The 25,180-nt window shown below is 38.8% G+C and overlaps 1 protein-coding gene across 5 annotated transcripts in view; it reads left to right on the forward strand.

Annotated features, from left to right (window-relative positions):
- The window catches only part of si:ch73-335l21.1, a 76,778-nt gene that overhangs the window by 21,201 nt on the left and 30,397 nt on the right, over positions 1–25,180 (forward strand). For 3 of the 5 annotated variants that reach the window (XR_011016272.1, XR_011016273.1, XM_001920117.8), the window contains exon 2: positions 4,876–8,256. Coding sequence is in view for 2 of the 5 variants with exons in the window: in XM_001920117.8 (XP_001920152.3) it covers positions 4,876–8,256 (3,381 nt within the window). In the remaining 3 variants the exon portion in view is untranslated. Of the gene's footprint in view, positions 1–4,875; positions 8,257–16,730; positions 16,871–17,072; positions 17,152–20,383; positions 21,109–25,180 lie in introns of those variants that run through there. The other 2 variants (XR_012383234.1, XM_021477765.3) reach the window with 2 other exon arrangements.

Here is a 25,180-nt window from a genome sequence, read left to right on the forward strand (position 1 = left end):
GTGTGCACGCTGCACAATTATCAGTGTCCGTGACCATTCAGCTTATCTGACTATGAGCACCAAAGCAGATAAATTCTGTTTATTGTACACATACATAACTACTACTGATTTCTTATTTTATTGCATGTTTGTCACACTTTAATATTTCAGATTGAACTAATTTAAATATTAGTCAAGGATAACACAAGTAAACGCATCATGCAGTTTTTAAATGAAGGTTTTCATTATTAAGAGAAAACAAAACTATATAATCCTGTGGAAAAACTGTGCAAATTAAGCAGCACTGTATAAACTATTTTAGCACAAATGCATATCTGAATTATTGTTATATTTTGCTATATGTTGTTTAATTGCAAATTTATTACACACATGCATAAAGGCCAGCATAATACGTGTAAGAAATACTACTTTGACAGGGGATATAAACCAGGCCTGGGCATAATTGATCTGATCATATTTAATTGGCAAATTTAATCTGATCTAAAGCTAGGGTAGATGATCCAGCCATGCAGAACCAGTGGGAAACCAAGGTAGAACAATTAGATTCAAATGAAAATGGAATGTTTGTTCCTGGTATAAGAGCAAGGGTGAGTGTGTAAGAACATTGCAGGTTCTTTGAGCATTTAGCTACCGTATGCTTCACCCTTGTTTTTTTTTTTTTACTATTGTAACATATTTGTAAATATCACAGTCATTACTCTTCTCATAAACTCATTATTTGATTCACTTATGGTTTGAATGTTTCTGCAGATGTTTACTTTAGCTCACTCACTGGCCACTTTATTAGATACACCTGTCCAACTGCTTGTTAACGCAAACTTCTTTTTTGTCACATGAGTTTTTATTTGGTCATTGAATAAACTTTCAATAATCACAGATTCCAGGATTAGTTTTCTGATATGCATACATTTACAAAAACTAAGCAAAAACAAACACCCCAAGCCCCGCCTGTAAGTTTACAATAGAGTGATAATCATAACAACTTTTTAGATACATTGCTTTGGGGGGGAAATTCCCCATAAAGTGACAAAAGAAAGGGCCCAAAATCTTCTGAAATTGTGAAAATTGTGTCTCTTAAAATATAACTGGTTCGTTCCAAGTGCAGAGTAGATATCAATTCTTCAAGCCATAGTTTGGCAGTTGGAGGATTAACATTTTTCCAGTACAATAATAGCAGCTTTTTGGCTGTAATCAAACAATTTGTAAGGAATTTCTGTTGTGCACTGCTCAATAATTATGTACAATCAGAATGTCCTAATATAATAAGCACTGGGTCAGGGTCTACGTTTTGATCCAGAACATCTGAAAGCACTTTTAATGCAAACTTCTAATCATTTAATCACATGGCAGCAACTTAATGCGTTTAGACATGTAGACACTTTAAACCGAGCATCAGAATGGGGAAGAAAGGTGATTTAAGTGACATTGAATGTGGCATGGTTTTTGGTGCCTGACGGGCTGGTCTGAGTATTTCAGAAATTAATGATCTACTGGGATTTTCACGCACAATCATCTCTAGAATTTATAGAAATGGTCAGAAAATGAGAAAATATCCAGTGAGCGGCAGTTTTGTGGGCGCAAATGCCTTGTTGATGCCAGAGGTCAGAGGAGAACGCCAGACTGGTTCAAGCTGATGGAAGGGCAACAGTAACTCAAATAATCACTCGTTACAACCGAGGTATTCAGGAGAGCATCTCTGAACGCACAGCTCGTCCAACCTTGAGGCGGATGGGCTACAGCAGCAGAAAGAACACACTGAGTGCCACTCCTGTCAGCTAAGAACAGAAAACTAAGGCTACAATTCGCACAGCCCCAACAAATTGAATAATAGAAGATTGCAAAAATGTTGATTGATTTGATTAATTTTAATTTCTGCTTTGACATTTGGATAGTAGTGTCCGAATTTGGCATCAATAGCATGAATGAATAGATCCACCGTACCTTGTTTCAATGGTTTAGGCTGGTGGTGGTGGTGTTATGGTGTGGGGGATATTTTCTTGGCACACTTTGGGCTCATTAGTACCAATTGAGCATCATGTCAAAACCACAGGCTAACTGAGTATTGTTGCTGACCTTGTCCATCCCATTATGACCACAGTGTACCTTGTGATGGCTACTTCCAGCAGGATAACGCATGTCCTAAAGCATGAATCATCTTAGACTGGTTTCTTGAACAAGTCAATTAACACGGTACTTAAATGGCCTCCACGGTCACCAGAGCTTAATCCAACAGAGCACCTTTGGGATGTTAGAACGGGAGATCTGCAACATGGATGTGCAGCTGACAAATCTGCAGCAACTGCGTGATGCTAACATGTCAATATGGACCAATATGTACCTTGATGAATCTATGTCAGAAAGGATTAAGGCAGCTCTGAAGGCAAAAGGGGTCCAACCCAGTACTAGTAAGGTGTATCTAAAAAAGTGGCCATGAGTGTAGGTTGACAATAGCTATTTTCAGTCTTCATATAGAGAAAAGCACTGACACAACTGTGCTTTTCTTCACCAGCCTCATGAAAGCTTTAGTAAAATGCTGATTTATGTATGACCCCTCTGCCATGTTTTTTTGGGAACGTCACGCTAGCGCTCACCAAAGCCCTCGTAATTGTAGATGTACTGTGAAATGCTGTTCTCATGAGATCAGCAGCTATTTGCTGCATATAATGAAGCAAGTAATCCCACCTTTGCTGGCACAGGATGCACGGTTGATGTTAAAATGTTGATCGTGCTTCGATGTGATTTATTTATCACAATATCAAAGAGAGGGATTTGATCAGGATGGCACGTTACACACGAAAGATCAAAGCATCAGGGACTGCAGCCAGCCTGAAGTGCTGTGTGCTGGTGCAAAATTCGAAGCAAGTGCTGATTATGAACGCCAAGCGTGCTATTAAAGGAGTCTTTGAAAGAAATCAGAGTGGCTGTTGAACAATGGCCACTTTTGAAACTTAATTTAGCAGTTTAGTACATCTCATGTCAATTAAAAGATGAGCACTTAAGGGGGGCCCTAACCAAATGTTAGTACAGGTATCATAAATAAAAGATTGGGCAACCACCTCTGCATGGCTTCTGCATGGGAAACCATCTCTTACAATTAATTCATAAGTCATTAAGTGATTTAATTCTATTATATTCTTGCTTTTTTTAAAATTGTACATGTCTAACTGTAAACAGTGTCCAGCAGATTGGAATAAACGGATATCCTTCATATGGATAGTCATTAAAAAGTCATATGCGGCTTTGTTGATGACTCATCTAATGCAGGCTACCAGCCTCACTTAAGTTCACGTAAGCATCCGGGGGGTCACATCTAATAAAAACACACACATAGTGTGAGGCAAACCACCTTTGAATGAAGCTACTCATTCTTCCATTTAAGTTAAAGAACGGAAGAAAGAAATGAATGTAATTTGGCGACCACATCAGAAAAATTCTGGAAAGGTTTACGGATATGTTGGTCAGACTAAAGAGGAGCCTTTCCCATTGTTTTGCATGCTCAGTGGGCTTTTTGTGCATATGGTTTTAATAGTCTCATTTGTGTTGGACGCATTGTGATTCTCAAATTCACAGAAAACGACTGGGAACAATGACGTGTTCATTTGTGGATACAAGATGTGTTTCTAAACAGTAAAGCATTCAAATAGCAGACTTAAGCATTTTCCTAAATTGTGCACTAGCAAACTTGACTTTATTTGAAATGTTTGCAAATATAATTATGAAGTGTGTAGTATTTGTGGGGTGTTTTGCATAGTAGGTAATGTGAAGTTAATCTCCACAATTTCCATATCAAAGTGGACTGTCGATACAGTTAGTACAATTATTCAAACTAGTGACATACAAAACTTAAACAAACACTGGAGAGTAATGATTTTGGCGAGCAGGTTTTGAAGCACGAGTTGCTGCAGGATTATGGACATTTTGTGTGTTTTCACAGAGCTATGGTTTACAGGACTTAGCCAGTACTTGTACTAATGGAGAGTGAGAGAAAGAAAGCACTTTACTAACAGTGAACACCTCGTCAATCTGTCAACTGATTTGCACTCTGTAACTTTCTGTTATTAACCAGATGCTCAAGGCCTTACCTTTCATGGAACAAATAAAAGGATTGTTGCAATTTTTTTGCAGATGAACACAGCCATTCAGTTCTGTTAAGTTGAAGATGACCTGCTTTTTCAGTAGGACAAATCAAGAATTTGCCAAAGTTAATGTCAAGATTTTTAAAAGCAATTAAAACTTTTACATTTTAAATTTTAAAAAGACAATTAAAATATGTGGCACTATTTAGCATATTGTTCTCTTGCAGTTTCAGTTAGTGAGTCTGCATTGACATCTGTTTAATCAAATGTTTTCTCTTATATCTTTCTATTCATACATATATATATACATCACAATTGGAAGGGTGGGCATTTTGCAGGTTTCAAAGGCGCCTGGGGAACTTATTTGAAAGCCTGAATGCAGTACAAGAAATTACTTATTCCATTGTTTTTCATGGGCTTTTGAATCTACTGCAAATGTATACTCACCACATAATGTCAGTCTTTTTAACTTTCTGGGACACACAGTATACACTGCAATACTAACTGTTGGCTGTTGATCTCATGAATATCAAGTAACCATTTGCAGTTGTATTAGTAATGGCCCATTGACGATCTTTATCAGTGACCTTTGTCCTCCATGTTTGCACTTAGTCCAGCAAACCACTTCTAGTTTAAAAATAAAGCTTTCTGTTTACATTTCTTTTCCACTCTCTCACTCCATCTCTTAATTTAATGCGTTAAAAAAATAACTGTTAATTACTTGCAGGAGTGATATGTTTTACTGTGTGCTTACTTTATGCTTTTTATACTGACGTGTTTGTTTTCTCTTGCTCTACAGGTAAGGCACTGTGTGAGAATGCGAATGGAGGAGACTACGGAGTACCATCCCCTGGTCCTGCCTTCAAGGAGGTCTGGCAAGTAAAAGTTTGGCCTAAAGGTCTCGGTCAAGCCAAGAACCTGGTTGGCATCTACAGACTCTGCTTAACTGAGAAGACTGTCAACTTTGTCAAGCTAAACTCAGATGCAGTTGCTGTCGTGCTCCAACTGATGAATGTGAGGCGTTGTGGCCATTCTGAAAACTTTTTCTTTGTGGAGGTAGGCCGTTCTGCTGTAACTGGCCCTGGAGAGTTTTGGATGCAAGTGGATGATTCAGTGGTAGCACAGAATATGCATGAGACTTTGCTGGAAGCGATGAAGGCCCTGAGTGAGGAGTTTCGTCAGCGTAGCAAGTCACAGTCAACTGCTGCAGGAGCAGGAGGTGGCACCACTGCATCAAATCCCATCAGTGTTCCGTCTCGACGCCATCACCCGAATCCTCCACCCAGCCAGGTTGGATTCACGAGACGTCCTCGTACTGAACCACCTGGTTCTACTGCAGGATGCAATAATACTTCCCCAGCTTCTCGTCACAGCTTTCCCCGTACTCGAACATCTAGTGATGGTGCAAAAGTTGATGATGGGGGATGTGCAACAACTGGAGAAATTATGCCATGCTCAAGTCCCACAACCAATGGTTCAGTTTCAAATACCCCAATACTGAGATCAACATCTGTCCGTGCTTCAACTCCAGTTAAAGCACAGCATGCACTTATGAGATCCACCTCAACCCCAGCTCCTTCGGCTGCTCCAAGTATGCCCTCTGGCTCAGTTCATGGATCTGAGTTTTGTGCAACTGGAACTGGGACAGGCAACAGTGGTGGGGGAGCTAATGGTAGCATGTACAGTAGACTACCTCTCCGACAGCCATCTGTCTCTGGTTCCCTTAGTGACTACGGATCCTCTGATGAATATGGCTCCAGCCCTGGTGAACATTCTCTGCTAACCCCAACAATGCAGGCAGGGTTTACTGCTAGTTCAGGTAGCAATTCTCTTGGGGATGAAGCATCAAACTATATTCTCATGAGTCAGAGAGGTTCATCAAAATCTCAAACAAGCCAAAATGCTTTGCCACAGACCAGGAGGGTTTTGAGGCGCTCTTCTAGCAGAGAATGCGAAGCAGAGCGCAGGATAATGAGCAAGAGGGCTTCTCTTCCACCCATGGCCTTAGAGAGACTTGCACCTCTTCGTCGAGCTGGGGAAGAAGCTGTTGAAGAGGATGACTATGCAATTATGAACCAAACCAGCAGCCGAGAATCCTTTGTAGCAAGGCAGGATTCAGGACCATCAACAAGTGGAACAGGATACTTGGAGGTTGCTGCAGAGATCAAGGGTGATGGTGGTAGCAGTGACACAGGTATTACTGCTGTTATTGGAGGAGCTAAGGGAGCAGTAGATAATGGCTACATGTCCATGTTACCAGGAGTTACTGCTCCCCCAGTATCCCTTTCTCATTCCCTGTCAGTAACAGTTTCAGACTCAGACTCAAAATCCGCTGATGATTATATGGCCATGACCCCCAATAACAGCATTTCACCTCCACGGCAGATTCGTCCACCTTCTGGCACAGATGGCTACATGATGATGTCTCCCAACAGTAGCTGTTCACCAGACCAGCGAGGGGTCCCTACTGCCTGGATTGGCAGTAGCAGTGCTGATAGCCGAACTGGCAGTGACTACATGAATATGTCACCCATAAGTGCTCGGTCTGCCAATAGTACTCCACCCCCACCCGAGCCCCACACTCCATCTGACCAGCATTCTAATCAGCCTCAACCGAAAATGGTATATTCTTACTATTCTCTACCACGCTCCTACAAACATAATACTTCAACACACTTTGAGGAAGGGCCTGGAAGAGGGAAGCATTTGGTTAATGGGGGTAAAGGCATAGGAGGAGGTAGGGGACTTTGTAATAGCAAGTCTAAGCATCAGGAACCCCTTGTTGGTCGACATCTGTCCCTTTCATCATCCTCATACTCCTCCAGTTCTGCTAGCAGTGAGAGCTTGGGTGAAGGTGAAGAAAAGGCCATCAAAGGGACTGGAGGAGCAGCAGGCGTTACTGCAAAGGATATTGAGCGAGGATCTTTGCAGCAAAGACAAGGCTCTGGAAGGGCGAAGCAAGGTCATTCTGGTCACAGAGGTCGGCCCCTAAGTTTATTTGTAGATGTCAATAAAGCCAACACTTTACCCAGAGTCCGTGAGACACCTCTACTTCCTGAGCCTAAGAGCCCTGGGGAGTATGTCAGCATTGAGTTCAAAGGTGAGAGAAACCAAAAGGCAGAAGGTAATGGAACCAGGGGATTTCGACAAGATGCTTCTCTTCCACCCAGTTCTCACCGCCACTTACCTAGGCCAACCTCTTGTGTTGCCGGGTTCTTACAATTCTCACAAAGCTCCTCCACCCCAATTCCTCCATCAACTGCCTCTGAGTATGTCAATATGGAGCTAGGAGTATCATTATCTCCCTCACCCATCTCTCTTACACCGCTGGGGTTTCCTTCATTCCCTACTCCTCCTGTCACGCCTGCAGCTGCTCCTAAAGCTCATGATGAGCATAGATCGACAGTTCTAAATGACATTGGTGCAGAAAGGGAGATGGCACAAAGAAAAAGCAGGCAGGGATCAGTACCACAGTCAGGAGACTCACCCACATGTGGTGATTACACAAAGATGGCCTTTAGCTTGAACTCAGGCAGCACGTTGAGTTCTACATCACCAAAATCCCCTTTGCTAGACCAGCCTGAGTCAGTAGTTCCAGCCCTAGGTTTGGGTCTGGGACTAGACTTTCCACTTGCAAAAGTCCCAAACCCTGATCATGGGGCTAAAGTTATCAGAGCAGATCCACAAGGTCGTCGACGCCACTGTTCTGAAACGTTTCAAGCTCCTTCCTCACTTCTAGCCTGCCCTTCAACATCATCTTCCTCTGCATTTCCTGATCACACTCAAGTCATTTCCCGCCGGCTTGGTTTAGATGGTATGCTTTGGGGGAACAGTAGCTCATCAGATGTCTCATCTCAGTACATCAATCCTGGACTATCTAGTCTATCTGTGTCACAGACATCATCTATGGAGCAGGGACTCAATTACATAGACTTGGACCTGGCTAACAAGGAAAGCTCACATGCTTCTACAGATGGACAAGCAGCTGTGCACACACCTGCATCCCGTATCTTTTCCTCTGTGCTGGGTGTTGGAGGAGCAACAGGGGGCTTAGTAGGAACTGGAGGTTCAGGCAGTAATGCTTCAAACCTCAACATGTATGCTAGCATTGACTTCTACAAGTCAGAAGAGCTACGGACACACCAAGGTAGCAGCAGCAACAGCAGAAAAGATGGTACAGGTAAGATCAACTCCAGTCTCAATATTAGTTTAGTCTAAAAAGCATTGAAGTATGTTTGTTGTGTAGATTACATAAGTTTGTTCTTTGCTGAAATAATACAAATATAAGAAATAACAGATCTTATTTTATTCAGAAGCTAAATATTTTATTGGTTATTTCCCTCGGTCCACTGATCCTCCTGTTCAGAATTACAGCTTGTGTTTTAATACACTTTGTCTAATATTTCAAAAACTGAACTGATAATGCATGACTGTGGTGTTGCTTTGGTAAAATGCATATGTAAATGTTAAATGCCATGCAAGAAACCAAGGAGACCAGCCTTCGTAAAGGAACTTTTGTTATGATTCAGCTTGTAGTTTTGTGGAATATATAGATTTCTTAAATGAAAAGGCTTAATCATGACCCTTAAGGCAGTAGTTATGTTAATTACATTAAACGATTCCATAAGAGATATGCCAGCTTGTTTGATGAAGTGTAATTAATTAGCACCCCTTAAACACAAATAATAAGGACTACAAGATCATGTGTCTAATTTCTTTTCCCTGTGTGGCTGTGTTTGCATTGTTTTTTTTTATCTCAGCTGTAGTTCCACTGTCAATAACAGGCGATGATACACTGGAAACAGAGTACAGGCTGTTCCATAACAAAACTTTATGAGGCCATGGTTCACTTTTGTTCTTTATTCATATCCACCTGGTGCCTCTAGATACAGGAGCCACCTGTCTGCCAGGCATTACAATGCCAGCAGTACTGATCAGGGAGCAATGGAAAGTTCCCTTTCACAAATCGCATAACCATTGGTTTTGTCTGCCGCCTCTGTCATTCCCCAGTTTCCTAAATTTGATATACCATTTTATATTCGTTTTTATAAATTCCCAGTGTTTATCTTTGAGCTAAAACATTAAAGTGTCCTGGAAAGCTATGTTTATAGAAGGTTTACAATGACAGGGTAAAAGGCTAAATACAGTCTACCGTTACTGAGTTTTTGAGCTCCCTTTGCCTGTTTATAAATGCTCTTATGGCTATGTGGTTAGATTCGGGTTTGCCGTTCAGTGATAGGATGTTTGCATGCATTGTTTTTTTGTACAAATAGTGACAGTGCAGGCGAACCGCATATGTCTGAATCTCCGTGTTCAGTTTGTGTTGCACAAGAAAACAGTTACTCTTGGGGAATAATTGAAGCTTGCAATGGTTGTTTGTGGAAATCTCTGATCTCCACTTTCTTAGCCTTTTGCTAAAATGTTGGCGTTCTTGATTTGGAGCCTGTTCTTAAAGCACAGTGAAATTATCATGGAGTTGAACACTAAGGGACAGATACGGGCTCAGCAAGTGGGTGAGTGAGACTTACGCAGTTCGTGGACAGCATGGCATTGGCGCTGGGGGGGAATGCGGCGAGTTGGCTGTGAATGTTGAGAAAAGGCCAACACTGCGCTGGCCCAGTGTGGCCACAACCACAAGCCCCCCTTTTCTACATGTAATAAATGATCCTTTTGTTCGTGGCTTTCCTCCCTGGCTGCTGTGTGTGTGTGTCTGTTTGTGCCCTCGCGTGTGTGTTTCAGCTCCAGTAGGCTTGAACTCATCGCTCCCTTCCTCCTTTTTTTCCCTTGCCTTTTAATAAAACGTTTGAGTGGAGTAAGAGCACAGACAAAAATAGATTTTTGGGAGAGAAGGCAAAATGGGAAAGTCCCCCCCCAATTTGATGAAGGATTAAAGCAAGTGTGTGGATGAGGGAGAGATAGTACAAGGGTGAGAAAGAGATGGCACAATAGGAGTGAAAGTGAGAAAGCGAGAGACACAGTGTGCCAATGGCAGATGGAGAAGAGATGAGAAAGAAAGTGAGAGACCGACCAAAGGGACTGGCTTTTGGTATTTGGTGGGAGTTGAGGAAATGGTTCTGTATGAACATTTCAGGGTTCATTTGTTTGGGTTTTCAGCACTTTAAGGGGAACAACGATGAAAGCAGTTTCACTGGCTGTACTCCAATTTGGGTCTCGCTGGCCACATCCAAACTCCCACTAGCAGTCGAAGGAAAGAAAACAGAGAACGGGAAGAATTAGAGGTTGTGATATTGGGAGGAAAGCGGTGGGAGAGAAAGTTGAGGGTGAAAGGAATGGCAGCAGAAATAAGATTTTTGCTATATAGTAGAGTCTTTTATTTCTTGTATGTGCAAGAGGGAGAAAATAACCTCTTATAGACTCGGCAGCTTCTTAATATATGCTGCTCAAAATCTTGCAGAAACACCTTCATAGTCATACACACACAAATGCAGAGGCTGTTTGAAGCTTTGGCAGGACTTCGTTTTGGCTGTGTGGTTGTGCCACGTGTATGCCTTAGAGAGCAGTGGATTTAGACTGGAGCAGCTGAGGTGACTATTTCTGCCGTGCCAATGTCTGTGAGAGGAATCATTCATCCATATCATAACCACAAGACAACATTTACCCAAATGGAGAGTTATGGATAAAGGGAAGCTGAGGTAATTTCTCATCTCTTAATTCAACACACAAATACCCATAACCTCATAATGTACACAGTGAAGCACTTCAGCAGTTTTGTAACGGACCATACACTGATATAGTTGCTTAACTGGCTCACTTTTTTTTTTGCTACTCATGGGGGTTTTGCTTAACTGGATCATAGTTTAGATTTCCGCCAGAGTCTATTTGTACACTTACAGACAAGCATCCATTTATTCATACGATGTTGTCGGTTGTGCATTTGAAAAACTTTGTGTATTTGTAAATGCTACTCAAACACTTAATTTATGCTTTGCATTGACGAAGTGCGTGCACACCCAGCCACATCTGGCTGCATAGATTTGGCGAGGACTGAATATTTTAAAGAAGTCTTTTGGTTTTAAGTACAGATAAATTCAACCCAGGCTTATTCTAAAAATGTACCCCTATATACATTTCTGGAAAGTGCCAAATACGCCCCAGGAGGTACTTTTTTTTTGCAGTTTATGTTTTTGTAAGTCCGACAGAGGCCATAATGTATGCTTTTTAAGATCTCGATTTTCTCGTGCGAGTGCCATTCATGCCTGCCTGTTTTGCAAAAATCCACCGGAATCTGCTGTTGACTGACTGACTGACCAACTGACTGACATACCCTCCTCCTTCCCTAAACCTAACCAATAGTGTTTTCAAAACCACCGAATGACCCACCCACCCTTCTCCCGAAACCCAAGCGACAGTGTTTTCAAAAGCAATCCTGACTTTTACCACGCTTTTAGATTTTACCACATTCTCACCCTGTTATTTACTTGTTTATTTGATTTTTGGGCTTTTTTTTTTTTGTCTTATCTGCTTTCTGGAACTGTTCTTCACTAGACTTGAACCCAGTCATCATGATCAACTCCTCTCTGCATCCACTGGACAAACTGGTAACAGCAGAATTGTCGTCCATACAAAGGTAATCGGTTAGCTTTTAACGCGAAAAGGAACAGCGTCATACCGCCCCATAGCGTTTGTTTTAAAGATGAAATAGAGCTATACGTACCTCTGGCTACATAATTCACAATCTCCAGAAATGTATATAGGGCTACGTTTCCAGAATGAGCCTATGCTGGATAAATTGACAGTATTATGTTGATGAATTTAAGAATTATTTTTAACCTGTTCCTCACATTGCATTATTGCTTTAATAACTGCAAGCAATTAATGAAAAAATGATCATGATATGTGATCCTGATACAAATTAAAACAAAACTTCATGGCCAACTCGCTCAATTCCTACAAGCACATGTATTAGTGTTACTGTTTTTTAAGTTTATTTTTTACTATCCCTTATTAACTGTGTACTTATTTAACTGATCATTTGTTTTATAATAATTGGTTTATTATTACTGAGAGCTGTAATAAAAAAAGTAAGAAATAATATTGAGTCACCCTTCGGTAGCCCAGAAGGACTCAGAACTGGTTGTGTCTGGTTTGACAGTGGTCAGCCAGACAGTGAATGAGAGAGATGGAAAGTGTGGGTATGCATGAGAGAAAGGGAGATGGAAAGATATAGCGAGAGACGGAAAGGGATTAAAGTTGACAGTAGGTAATCCGAGGTTATTTATGTATGTCCACGGGGAGGAGTAAAGTATGGCCCCGTAGAATTCAGTGTCCTGGCAAACCCTGTTGAGTTGGAAAGTGGACAAGCCAACGCACCAACACATCTTCTGGAACACAAGAGGTTCTGTTCATTAATCAGAATAGGATTCAGACGGCAGTAAATGTGTCTCTGCTGCTTATGCTCAGTTCAAGTTTATCTGGTTAGCTCTTTTGATGATGCACAACATTTCAAAGCATGACAGAAAGAAAGCATCATTCTAGTTTACGATTAATAGTAATGTGGTTATCAAAGGTCAAATGAATAATGTCCATAATGCAGAATTGTATGATGTAAGCCTGCAGATAATAATGGTGTACTTTAATCAAGATTAAAGTGATCATTAATAAATGCAATACAAGGAACATTTTAAGTTGGTTTACAAAAGAAATTGTGATCTGCATCTGCACTCATGAGAAAAGTCTTCTTATTTTCTTTAATTTTATGTTCACCGTAGTGAAAAGACACAAAGCCAATGTACAAAGCAATTCAATCCCCCACCGAATGAAGTCATCATTAATTAGACTTCATTCAATTACTACAATCATTAACTCACTCAATGATTTCCATCAGTAGCTTATACACCATGGCCAAAAACAAGAAATATCCAGGATCATAAATACATCATCATTACACAAATCAACAGTATAAGTGAACATTCATCAATATCTAATTCACTAATCAACTTTCAATTGCATTACAATGGAAATTCAATGATTGAAAACCATGAGAATTACATCATTGTCTTTTACAAAGGGAACACTTGTGATTTATTTAATACAGTATTAAAGATGCTTTCAACTAGTTGTAATTCAATAAAGGAAAAGCAGTTCTGCCATTTTGGTCAGTGATTTATGTTAACTTTGTGAATCCATAATGCTTCTTGTTTCAATAGTTTGTTGTTCACATGACATCCTCTACATGACCGTCTTCTATTCCTATACATTTCAATGGCTTGATGCTTGTCCCAATTAATTGAAATATCTTTCTGCTGAAGAAGGGGCTCTATCTCATTATAGTTGTATTGTAGATTTATGTTCATTCACTCTTTATTTTCTATTTTATAATGTAAACACTCAACAGGGACATTTCAACATATAGATCACATTACAAGTTGAACAGGTAATACGAGATGTAACTTTTTTTAAACATTTCCGTATTACACAGCAAAATCCTCTGAGTAAAATGTACTCAGTTTAGATAGTATTTGGTCCCTCTCTAAAATGAGTTAAAGTTTCTCAGGTTAATGAGACAATGAAAGGATTAATTAAGTGATGATTGAGAACTGAAGTAATAAGCAGACACACAGAAGAGAAACACAAAACTACAACTGACTTCAGTCAACTCCACAAACAGCAGCTTTATTTTTTAACAACATGTTTGCCCTTATTTAAAGAGGGACCGAATGCTCTCTGAAATGAGTCAATTTTGCTTGGAGGATTTAGCCGTGTGCTAGTTTAAAGTCAAATAATGTCTTTGCAAGAGCTGTCATCATATGACAGAAGAAATCTGAAATATTCAGAACCTGGTAACCGGACATTTGAGGTAGTAACGGACAGCAAATAGAGAAAAAAAAAACGATTGTATATATATTGATACACAACAATTCAAGAAAATGAAATCAAAAATCATAAGCAGTTAAACATGGTAATGCTAAGATTGTGGGCTTGATTGTCAGGGAAAGCAAGACTTATAAATGTGTGCCTCAAATGCAATGAAGGTTGCTTTAGATAAAACAGTGTAAAAATAAATCAACAAAATGAAGGCATTTGCTTCAGTATGACTGTAGTTATGAGAAGCTGTCTAGAAGAAAGACTTTTGTTTTATTCCTCTTTCATTATTATAGCACACAATTGCAGTGTATGAGAGGCACCTTGAGTTTGGGCTGAATAATTTTAGCTGAAAAGCACTAAATTTTGGAGCTATAGTTGTTAAGTAGCACTGGTCCAGGAGGGCAGAAAGTAGGACGGGCTCGGTAATGTAATATTAAATGTCCTTGTAGAACACATGTAGCTAAAGAGAGATGAACAAAGGTGTCTGTTTCTGTAGAAAAGCCCACACCTGGGCTCTATAGCTCCTCATATCCTTAGGGCTGCTCTGATATCAGCACCTGCACGTTGAGCAAAATATGGGTTAGTTGTACATTTGAACAGTTCGAATAGCAAGGTGAACAGGTATTTGTGTGCTTATGAGGGCAGTAGAACTGCTTGTGCAACAGCTTTTAGAAATACGTTTTTAGAAGGAAAAGTTTAAGGAATAAAAATGAAAAGTCTGTCATCGTTTACTCACCCTTTACTTTACACACCAGTTTGAGTTTTTTATATTGTTCTGTTGAACATAAAAGAAGATATTTTGAATAATGTTCAAAAGGAAACTACTTTTACAGTATTTGTTTTTTCTACTGTGAATGTCAGTGGTTACAGTTTCCAACATTCTTCAATATATCTTCTTCTGTGTTCAACAGAACAAACTGAATGAGCTTTTTTTTTATTTGAATGAAGTTTTATACGCTAAGACATCCATAAATAAGCCACTTGTAGGTAGACTCTCCTAAAGAGTGTAAACATTGTGGCTCTGTGGCGCTATCAAAATATTAGCTATGCTTGGAATGGAACACCACTATACTGTACAGTATACACTCTATAGTACGTCAAACAAAACATCATTTATTATTCCAGCAAATGCCTAGTACAGTCATGCAGATTGTTCAACGGCAAAAGGAAAATTTTGAAATGTCTTCATGTTAATGCAAACCTATATGACTTTTTTTTTTTGCACAACACAAAGAGGGATGTTAAAAGCAGAATGATCAGGACAGATGGCCTCAGTCACTGTTCACTCTCATTGGGACTTTTTTCCACACTGTGAAAACGAATGATGACAGAGGCTGTCATTTTGCCTAACATCTCTTTTGTTCCTCAAAAGAAAGTCATACTGGTGTGGAGCACCACAGAGGTTCATAAAAGATGACAGATTTTTTTCCCTTGGATTTTTGAAACTTTCTTAAAGTCATAGGTGCCCTATGATGAAAATCTTTTGTAAGCTTTTTGGACAGAACTTTGTGCAGGTATAATGTGTTATTACATCACATTAAGACAATATGTCATAAAGACAATAAGTCTCATTTTTTTATTTCCTGACGTCAAAATAGGATCCAAATCCCTCCCATTTTGAGACAGACTGCAACGTGTCATAGGAGTGCAGTTTTCCCACCAATCAAATTTATAGACAGCCGCATATTAACATGTGTCTATAGTAACGCGTATAATCATATCAACAAGACAGGAAATGCTCAAAGCAACTGGAATTTAAAGATCTGTTCAGCTCGCTGTGATCATCAATCATCATCAATTGTGATCAAGAATGAGTTTTACAAGTTTAAAACATTTGTAAAACAGAGCATGTTTGTAATGAATTACAGCAATTTTACCATCTTTATCACCACAGCCGCATGTCAGGACAATTATAAAAGTAGATGCTTTAATCCTGGTTTGTGGACGTTAAATCAGGTTTATTTTGTACATTAACATAAATTATATCAATACAGCTGTAAATATTAATGTGTCACATCTGCCGTGCAAAGTTAAATGCGTGAGCTGTGTATGTGTTCTTTGCACATGTGTGCGTAAACTTTGTAACAACATTGTGTGTGACTCATCGTTACAGAAAGGCTTGAATTAACTCCACAAAAACTCCATTGAATTAATAACAAATACATCAAATAATCATTGGAAAAGTTCTTACTGTAGTAGTATTTCTCACGTCTGCTTCCTTCATGTCTGTCACTGTGCTGTTTATCTGATGCAGCCAGAGATTGAGGCACACTCTGACAGGCACTTGGGAGCAGTGGGCAGGGAAAATAGCATTAAAGGCACAGGCCACAAAAACAGTTACAATGTGTTCAGAGCAGAAAATCTCGATGTTCTGAAAGGTATAATAAATAATCTTATGGAAGTTTTGAGCTACAACTTTACAGACACATTCTGGAGACACAGCAGACTAATAATAGACTAAAAGAATGAAAAGATAATTAAATGATAATTAAAATGAAATGTAAACTTTTATCTAGCAAAGATGTTACAGTTTCCCATTAAATAAATTACATTTAAAAGTTAACAAAAATAAATTAATAAAACAAAACCATTTTTAGTGTCATTGTGTTTGCAGCTTCATTTGTTGCAGAATTGATACACTGAGTCTGAATTATTATACCGAATTATATATTTGTGCGTGTGAGTTTGGTGAAAGGGCTCATTAATCCTAATTCAAAAGACTAAAGCTTCAAATCTCCTTACAGTCTAGGTAGTAACTGTCTCTCTCTCCCTCTGTGCATGTGCGTGTGTGTGTGTGTGTGTGTGTGTATCTGGTGGCTGCTTGTCTAGCTCTATGAATGGAGCTGTTATGTTTGGGTTTAGTGATTAAAGACTGAACACTCTGACGAAGGTTTCAGATTTAAGATCTGTTGACGTGCTTTACAGAAGCTACAACAGTACCCTTCATCAGTCTGTTGACCATCACCCAGGTGTGTGTGTGTGTGTGATATACCAGATAATTTACTGCAAAATAACACTTTTATATGCTAAATGATGTGTTTAAATAAATGTGTATAAATAAATATAAATATATGTATTTAACTAATACTTTTAACATTATTATTGTTCATTTATAACGTATATTTAAAGGGATAGTACACCGAATAATTAAAAATGTTTTCCTTTACTCAGCCTTGACCTGTTCCAAACCTGTTTGAGGTTTTTTCTTACATTGATGTTTTGGAAGATGTTTGAAGAATAAACAGCAAAAGTAAGTCCAAGGCACTCGAAAAAAGTGGAAAAAATAATAAAAAGCCTTTACTGACATGGCTGTTACTTAAAACTGCACTTACACATTTCTGCCAACACTTGCCGTCATGAATTTAGGATCAATTATTTTATTAATTTCAATACTGCATTTAGGAATGATTAAGAAAAAGTTAAAAATGAGATTAGCTGAGCATAAATGTATATGTGTGTGCATGTTTATGTGCATTTATTGGTAGAATATACTAGTTTATGATGGGTTGTATAACACACATCATCCTTTACATTTTTTTATTAATTTTTTTCTCTCTCAATGCTGAAACAATAGTTGTTGAGTTGACCATGTGTTCAATATATTATTTTAGTATTGTTTAGATTTTCTAATGAGACATGAGACCATAGTGTTCAAAAGAAACTTCAGATGCACCTGACCACTGTTAACCTGATGAAGGCAAGTGTTTTCCCTGTCAATAAGTGAAGTTTATTTATAAACTAATTTAGAGAGGAGCATGTGCTTATGATTGACTGAGTTCAGTCCCACATTGCTAATGCATGATCCACCAATCAGATAAATCCTTACTTACTATAAATAACAAGAGCATCTTACCCTAACATCTTCATCTTGAAGAGTCCCTCTTTCACCCCTACTCCTCCCCTTTTCCTTGACAGTGTGCACGGCAGCCCAGTGGTTAGCACTGTTGCCTCACAGCAAGAATCACAGCAGTGATTGATCAGCAGTATATCTCTCCATAGTAATTCCTAACAAAGGAGTTCTCAAGACCTACTGTACCAGAGCTCAAACTCCCATCTCGCCCTGCAAACTGGAGGGAGCCCCGGGATTATGAGCTCAAGACTCTCTCCCGGGACAGCATGCCAAACAAGCTCTTTAATCAATCATCAGCTAAGTGTGAACTCTTGAAAGGCTTTTCAACATTTTTTCCCACATTTTTCGTGTGCCTTGGACTGATTTTTCCCGTTAATTCTGATGAGTCACTTCTCTTAAGAGCACTAACAGAGAAGATACCCCTAAGCACCTTTTGTTTGTTTTAAGATGTTCGGAGAATGTGTGAAGAAAAACATTTCCATTAGCTATTGACTTCCATAGTATTTGTTTTCTATACTGTAAAACCCGATAAGTAAAGTTAACCCAAACTGTTTGAGGAAACCGATTGCGGCAAACCATTTAAGTTTTGAAACAAAATGGTTTGAGTATTGTAACATTAAATATTGTGTTACATACACGTATATAATTTGTGTTGATATCATGAAACTTTTAGAGTATTAGTAACTTAAACAGTTTAAGTTCAGTAGAACTAAAACTGGTTAATTAACTTACACAAAGTGCAAACAACTATATAGCTACTCAAATGGTTTGGTATTCCTTCTAGCATTAGAGTTAACACAAAAAAATATAATTAATTAGATCATAACTTATTCGATCAGAGATCTGCTTCATATAATCGATTTATGAGTTACCATAACTCTTTTTCATTGAGTCAAAGTAACTTTTTAAAACACAAGTTAAACTAACTTATTTCATTTAGTGATTTTCACTGTTAGGTTTTGTTGTGGGTCTTAGTGGATACAAGGATACAATTTTCCAACATTCTTCATAAAATATTTTTAAAACGGATATGTTTAAGGTTAGCAAATTTTCATTTCCGGATGAACTATATTAAACAAATGATTAAATATTTTTAAATAAATAATAAATAGTCTGAAAACAGTTACGTTTTTATGGTCAGTTTAATTCCAGTGATGCGCTTATGTAATGGTTGTCTAGGCAGATAGGGATTACGTCAAAGTCGCTACATCTGTCAGTAATACTGACCTCGCTGCACCTGCAGCTTTACCCACAAACCTTTGCAGCTAGGTGCTACACACACACACACCTGCTCCACCCATACATCTGCTTTGTGCCTCTGCTCGTCTGTTCCATGGCCCTGCTTAACTCAGCAGAAGTCATTGTAGATGTGCAGTTTTTTAGTATCAGTGTGTGCAGCAGAATAAAACGAACAGGGTAGAATTTAAAGCCACACACAGACAGATTGTGCTGTGTGTGTGTGTGTGTGCATGTCTGGGTCTGTGCCCAGCAGTAAATGTATTATACAAGTGCCCAGCTGTGGGTTTACTGCACGGTCAGTGTGTGTGTGAGTGTGGCATCAGTTTGAGCCCAGGGCTACTGTCTTTTGCCGCTTAATCTCCCATTGACTGCGCGGAGAGAGAGGAAATGGGAGGATTTCAGCCCGTAAAGGATGAATAGACAACTCAATCCCCATATTAGGCCGATCAAGGGAGAGGGAAAGGAAAAGCAGTGATAGACTTAGGTCTGAAATATGCAAGTATGCAATTGCAAATGCTTCTAGCCATGCAAGGTATTTGAATGCTTTGCAAAATATGTCATTTTACATGCACAAGGGTCTGTTTTCCTGTTTGGGTTGAATGTACATAAATGCGTAAGCGAACCGTGCAGTGTGATGTAAGAGGGAGCTCTCAATGAATCATCAGTCAAATAATGCGAAATGACAGGAAACTAAAATGAATGAAGAAGCTCATTAAAGAAACATCTGAGAGAAATGACCTTGTGGAGAATTTACATTTTAGTAAGAAAAAGGGTAAAATAGAACAGCCCTAAAGCCCATGTGTGCAAGCATGTGATTGCAAATGCTTCTAGCAGTGCAAGCTTTTTTAGTGCATTCATAAGTATTATCTTGTTCTATGATTTTCTAAATGTCAATAGTTTATTTTTTAGATCAGCTTCTGGTATATGGCAAAGCAATAAATTGAATTAGGGCTTTATAATGTATTAAAGAACACTGCTAAAAGCGATTGGTTTAATTAACTTTTAAAAAGTGATTAAATTTATCGCTTTTAAGCCATTTTTTGACTTTGTTTAAAGTGAGTAACCCACTGACTTAAAATTTTGTAAATGAACAATGTGCATAATTGTAAAAATTAAGTTGAGTCAATCTAAGATACAACAGGTTTATTTATTTATTTATTTTTAGGTAAATTCAACATTCACTCATTCATTTTCCTTCAGCTTAGTTCCTTTATTAGTCTGGGTTCGCCACACGGGAATGAACCGCCAACTTATCCAGCAAATGTTTTACACAGCGGATGCCTTTCCAGCCGCAACCCAGTACTGGGACACATCCATACACTCATGCACACTCATACAGTATGGCCAATTTAGTTTATTCAATTCACCTAAACCACTATTCTTTGGACTGTAGGGGAAACCGGAGCACACTGAGGAAACCCACACAAACACAAGGAGACATCGAAATGGCAACAGAAATGCCAATTGGTTCAGCCGGGACTTGAACCAGCCACCTTCTTGCTGTGAGGCAACAGTGCTAACCACAAAGCCACCATGTCACCACGTAAATTCCACATATGGCTTTTAATTCAGTGGGTTTACTCTCTTACTTTTCAAAATAAAATGAAATTTTTTTTTCTTTACAATGAGAATGTGTATTGCAATCTGAGTTGTTTCAATTTGCACATTGTACAGGCTGAAACTTTATATTTTGTTATATCATGAGCTGCATGCTCTAAAACAGGCAGTGGGTAATTTTATTTGCAGACAAGTTGGCAACCTGTCTTATTAAAAGTTGACAGGTTGTTGAAATAAGGAAATTAGGGTGGACCGTAAACATTAGATTTATAAATGTGTGGTATTAGTGTTTTATTGTAAATATCAGTATTGTAAAATAAAATATTTTGTAAAACATGTATTTATTTTACAGTACCGTGTTGGTATTGAAATATATTTTTAATTTTGCGTTATTTTATTTTAACTTTTTATTTGTATTGAAATGCTCAGAATAGTGGAAATGTGGCCAATGGAAACATTAACATTTACATCAGCACACATTTCTCTAAGATGATGTTAACACTTATGCGTTTTTGTTTTAAATTTTTTTCATTTTAGAATAAACCCTCTTTTTGTCCAGCCTGGCGTTTTTATTTAGTTTGAGAAAAATAATCACAATTTATACGATACAGCTAATATATAGCTATCTATCTCTGTCTATACCATGCTAAAACGCAAAACATGACCATTAACACTTCCTGGGGATGTGCATATTTTGCTGGCATCTATATTTTCAGTGCACCGGTTGTGTAATTGTCATATGAGAGGGACTTGACCAATCAGGGAACAATATGCAATAGACTAGAAGACAAATCAGAAAGCGATTGTGTATAGCTGCGCCTCCATTTTCAAAAGTCTGCATTTCAGCCCATTTAAATTGAAACAAAGTACCAGCATATCCAAAAGAAATCAGAGACTTTCTTTAGAATTTTAAAAATGCATTTTAAAACAAAAATGCATTGGTGTTAATAGCAACTCAAATTAAGGCACCTTTAATATTTTTCTAGCCCAAATAAAGCTATTGACTATACTGTACATCCCAGGAAAACAGTTTAGTTCCGTTAGTTATTCTAGTTTGAGCGTATCTTTCTCTGCAGGTTTGTTTGTAGTAGCTTAAGAGAATTTTCTTTCCTGCTGTTGGTCAATCTCACATGAGAGACAGGTTATGGTATCATATTGTATGTTATTTTTAAGGTTAGCTAACTGTTATTAACACATTTGAATCAACACTATTAATACTTGAAGCTTGAAAACAGCAATGCAAGATAATGTTCATTGTGTGCGACAAACTCATATAAACATTTGTCCTGATCACACATTTATATCTGCGAATGAACAAAGCGTTCTGTTCACATTATTTGCATGAAACAGATCATAAAGTTGTAGAACTGACTATGCATTTTAAAATCCCATTGCAGTAAACCTACAGCACCTAAGCATGTGATTCTCCTTCAGTTTTATTTCAAGAGTTCTCTTGCAAAATGCTTATCGAGGCCAAACAATGACTCACGACGCAGGCAGAAAGGAGCCACCGTTTCAATGGAGAGCAGGAACAAGAAGGAGAGTGTTGTTCAGTTTGATCTGCCATCTTATTGCGTCAAAGAAACACAGATACACATGGTTGGCATAGTGATGTTTGTGACCATGCCTGGGGTTTTCTTTCTCTGACCTCACTTAGAGTTCTTGCTCAAGCCTTCACTGCCGTTTCATCGCTGCTCTCTGAACATAATGTCTATTTTTGTCGATCTTTTGTTCCTTCTGCCACTTTTCTTTAACTTATGTTTTTCTGTTTTTGTCATCCGATCATAGTCTCTCTCTTGGTGTCTTAAATTTGAGTTTAAGTAGGATTATTTCCTCTGACCACATCAGATCAGCAGTTCAGATTTTATTTTACCAGTATGGGCTCGCACAAAATGCATTGTTTTTGAGAAACATCACTTTTTCTGTGCATCAAACCACCTGCAATGCATTTATACTTTCTACGTTTCCATACAGCTATTTTTATGTGCAATTTGCATAAAACATCGGTTGATGGAAACGCCATGATGCGCAAACATTTTGAAAATGCACATAAAAACATATGCACATAACTGAGTGTTTTATTTGATAAGAAAATATGCGCATAAACTGCAATGGAAACAACTTTACCGAACAAATTCCAGTCTGCATATTAAAAAAGTCATGTGATTTTGTTAAAAGAGATCATGTGATGATAAAAAAAAGTGTGAATGGATAAACCAGCAGGCTGAGCACATTGTAAATCATCTGAAACATCTTTTGTAAAACATCTTTTGGTCATTCTAAAACTCTTAACCATGTCAGTATTAGTGTTATTATAATATTAACGATTAATAATTATATTTTTAATATTAATATTAATAATTGTCTTATTTACTTAAATAAACTTGCCTTACCTTGCTTTGCGGTTGTGAATTGCATTATGGAAGTTGATCTCTGCTCTGTCGACTTTTATGTTTATAATTCAACTCTACAGTTGAACAAAGTGACTTTTATTGATATTTTAGTAGATTAAGACAATATATTGTTTAAGAAATAATCTATTGAGAATTACGTCTGTAAATTAACAGAATGTACAGTGGTCCCTCGTTAATCGCAGGAGTTATATTCTAAAAGAAGCCTGCAATAGGTGAGATCCGTGAAATAGTCAGCTTTATTTTTTCTCTATTGTTATAGATGTTTTAAGGCTGTAAAACTCCTCATTATACACTTTTACGCTTTATACACTTTTCTTAGACGGGCATTGATGTTTTCACAATTGTCTCTCTTGTTTAAACACTCACGTAACTTCTAACTTCCTTTAAATTTATATAGCGCTTTTCTGGGCACTCAAATCGCTTTACACACAATGGGGGGGATCTCCTCATCCACCACCAGTGTGCAGCATCCACCTGGATGACACGACGGCACCCATTTTGCGCCAGACCGCACACCACACACTAGCTGATGTGTGGTGGAGAGGAGACAGTGATGAAGCCAATTGGAATATGGGGATGGTTAGGAGGCCATGATGGACAGAGGCCAGTGGGTAGATTTGGCCAGGATGCCGGGGTTAAACCCCTGCTCTTTTCAAAGGACATCCTGGGATTTTTAACGACCACAGAGAGTCAGGAACTCGATTTAACGTCTCATCCGAAAGACAGCGCTCACTGAGCAGTATAGCGTCCCCGTCACTATACTGGGGCATTAGGACCCACACAGACCGCAGGTTGGGCGCCCTCTGCTGGCCTCACTAACACCACTTCCGGCAACAACCTAGCTTTCCAATGTGGTCTCCCATCCAGGTACTGACCGGGCGCAGCCCTGCTTAGCTTCAGTAGGCGACCATGTGAGAGTTGCAGAGAGCTAGTTGCCGGTTAGCATCCTCCTCTGCCTGTTGGGTGCTACTGCAGGTGTCTGACGGTGCAGAATGTTTGTCAACATTATGGGGTTTTGTTGTAGTGAAAACTTGCAAGTATACAATCCAGCACTCCAGAGTCACACTGCCAACGATCAAAGATTTATGTCAATTTGGCAAGCTGAACACATTCTGTACCGGAGACACAGCATGGAGGAGATTTATTGACAATGATCTACAGCCAATCAGAATGCAGAACACAATGCACTGTAAAAACAAGCATGGCAAATTGCACTAAAAAGTATGCGAAACTGCAAGGCCAGAAAGGTGAATTGCGTTATGGTGAGGTACCACTGTACTGGCAGTTTATTACAACGTTTTTGTTGCGCAATACACAACACCAACACAGACAATTTATCACTTTAAACTAATAAAATGTCAAGAAAATTCCCTCTTACAAACTTTTCAACATCAAAAGTTTTTAGAGGAAAGATCAAGGTTCCATAATGCAATTCAAAAGCATAATTAAGTAGGAAAAAACCCCAACAAAATCTCACGGTAATTCGTAACTTTTTGATTTAGTGGCGAATTTGTACAATCCTATTCATACAATTTAGTACATGCTACACCTCCTTTTAAAAAAATCGTACGTTTTCGTAGACTGAACTGAATTAGCCACTAAACCGGCAAAACGTAAAATAGCTACTAGGTTTGGGCCGATAGACAATGCCATCGTCCATCACAGATGACCGATAGACATCACAATGTTAAGCCAGCATCGCGATCCTCCGCACCCATCGCAGCAGCAATCCACTCTCTAAAAATACACACGGCCCTGTTTACACTAATGCGTCTGAGTTTAAAATGGCATTTTATAACAAAAACGATTCACGTTCACACTGGACTTTCACCTAGCATTCCTGAAAAAATCTCCTTCCACACTAAACTGCTGAAAACACATACCAGGTGACCGCACACACACATACTTACACACACATACAGACACTACACTGTCATGTGCTGCAGTGTACACTATGCGCACGTCTGACTCTGAGCTCCAGCAGTCACCCCAGAGAGCAGGGAACGTCAGACAGTTTATCAAGGATGTACCGCTGGATCGCGTCTCACTATAGTTGTTAAACGTGATATTTAATTCAACTGGTCTCTATCTAACGACTGTCTTTTGAATCTATCAGGTAACGTGTCACAGCGTCAGTACATACGTTTGTTGACGCCATTATAACAACACAGATCACTCTGCCTATTCATGCCAGAGTCATGCGTGAAAAAGTGATTGAC

This window comes from Danio rerio, chromosome 7, assembly GCF_049306965.1.
Source record: "Danio rerio strain Tuebingen ecotype United States chromosome 7, GRCz12tu, whole genome shotgun sequence".
NCBI classification, from domain to species: Eukaryota; Metazoa; Chordata; class Actinopteri; order Cypriniformes; family Danionidae; genus Danio; species Danio rerio.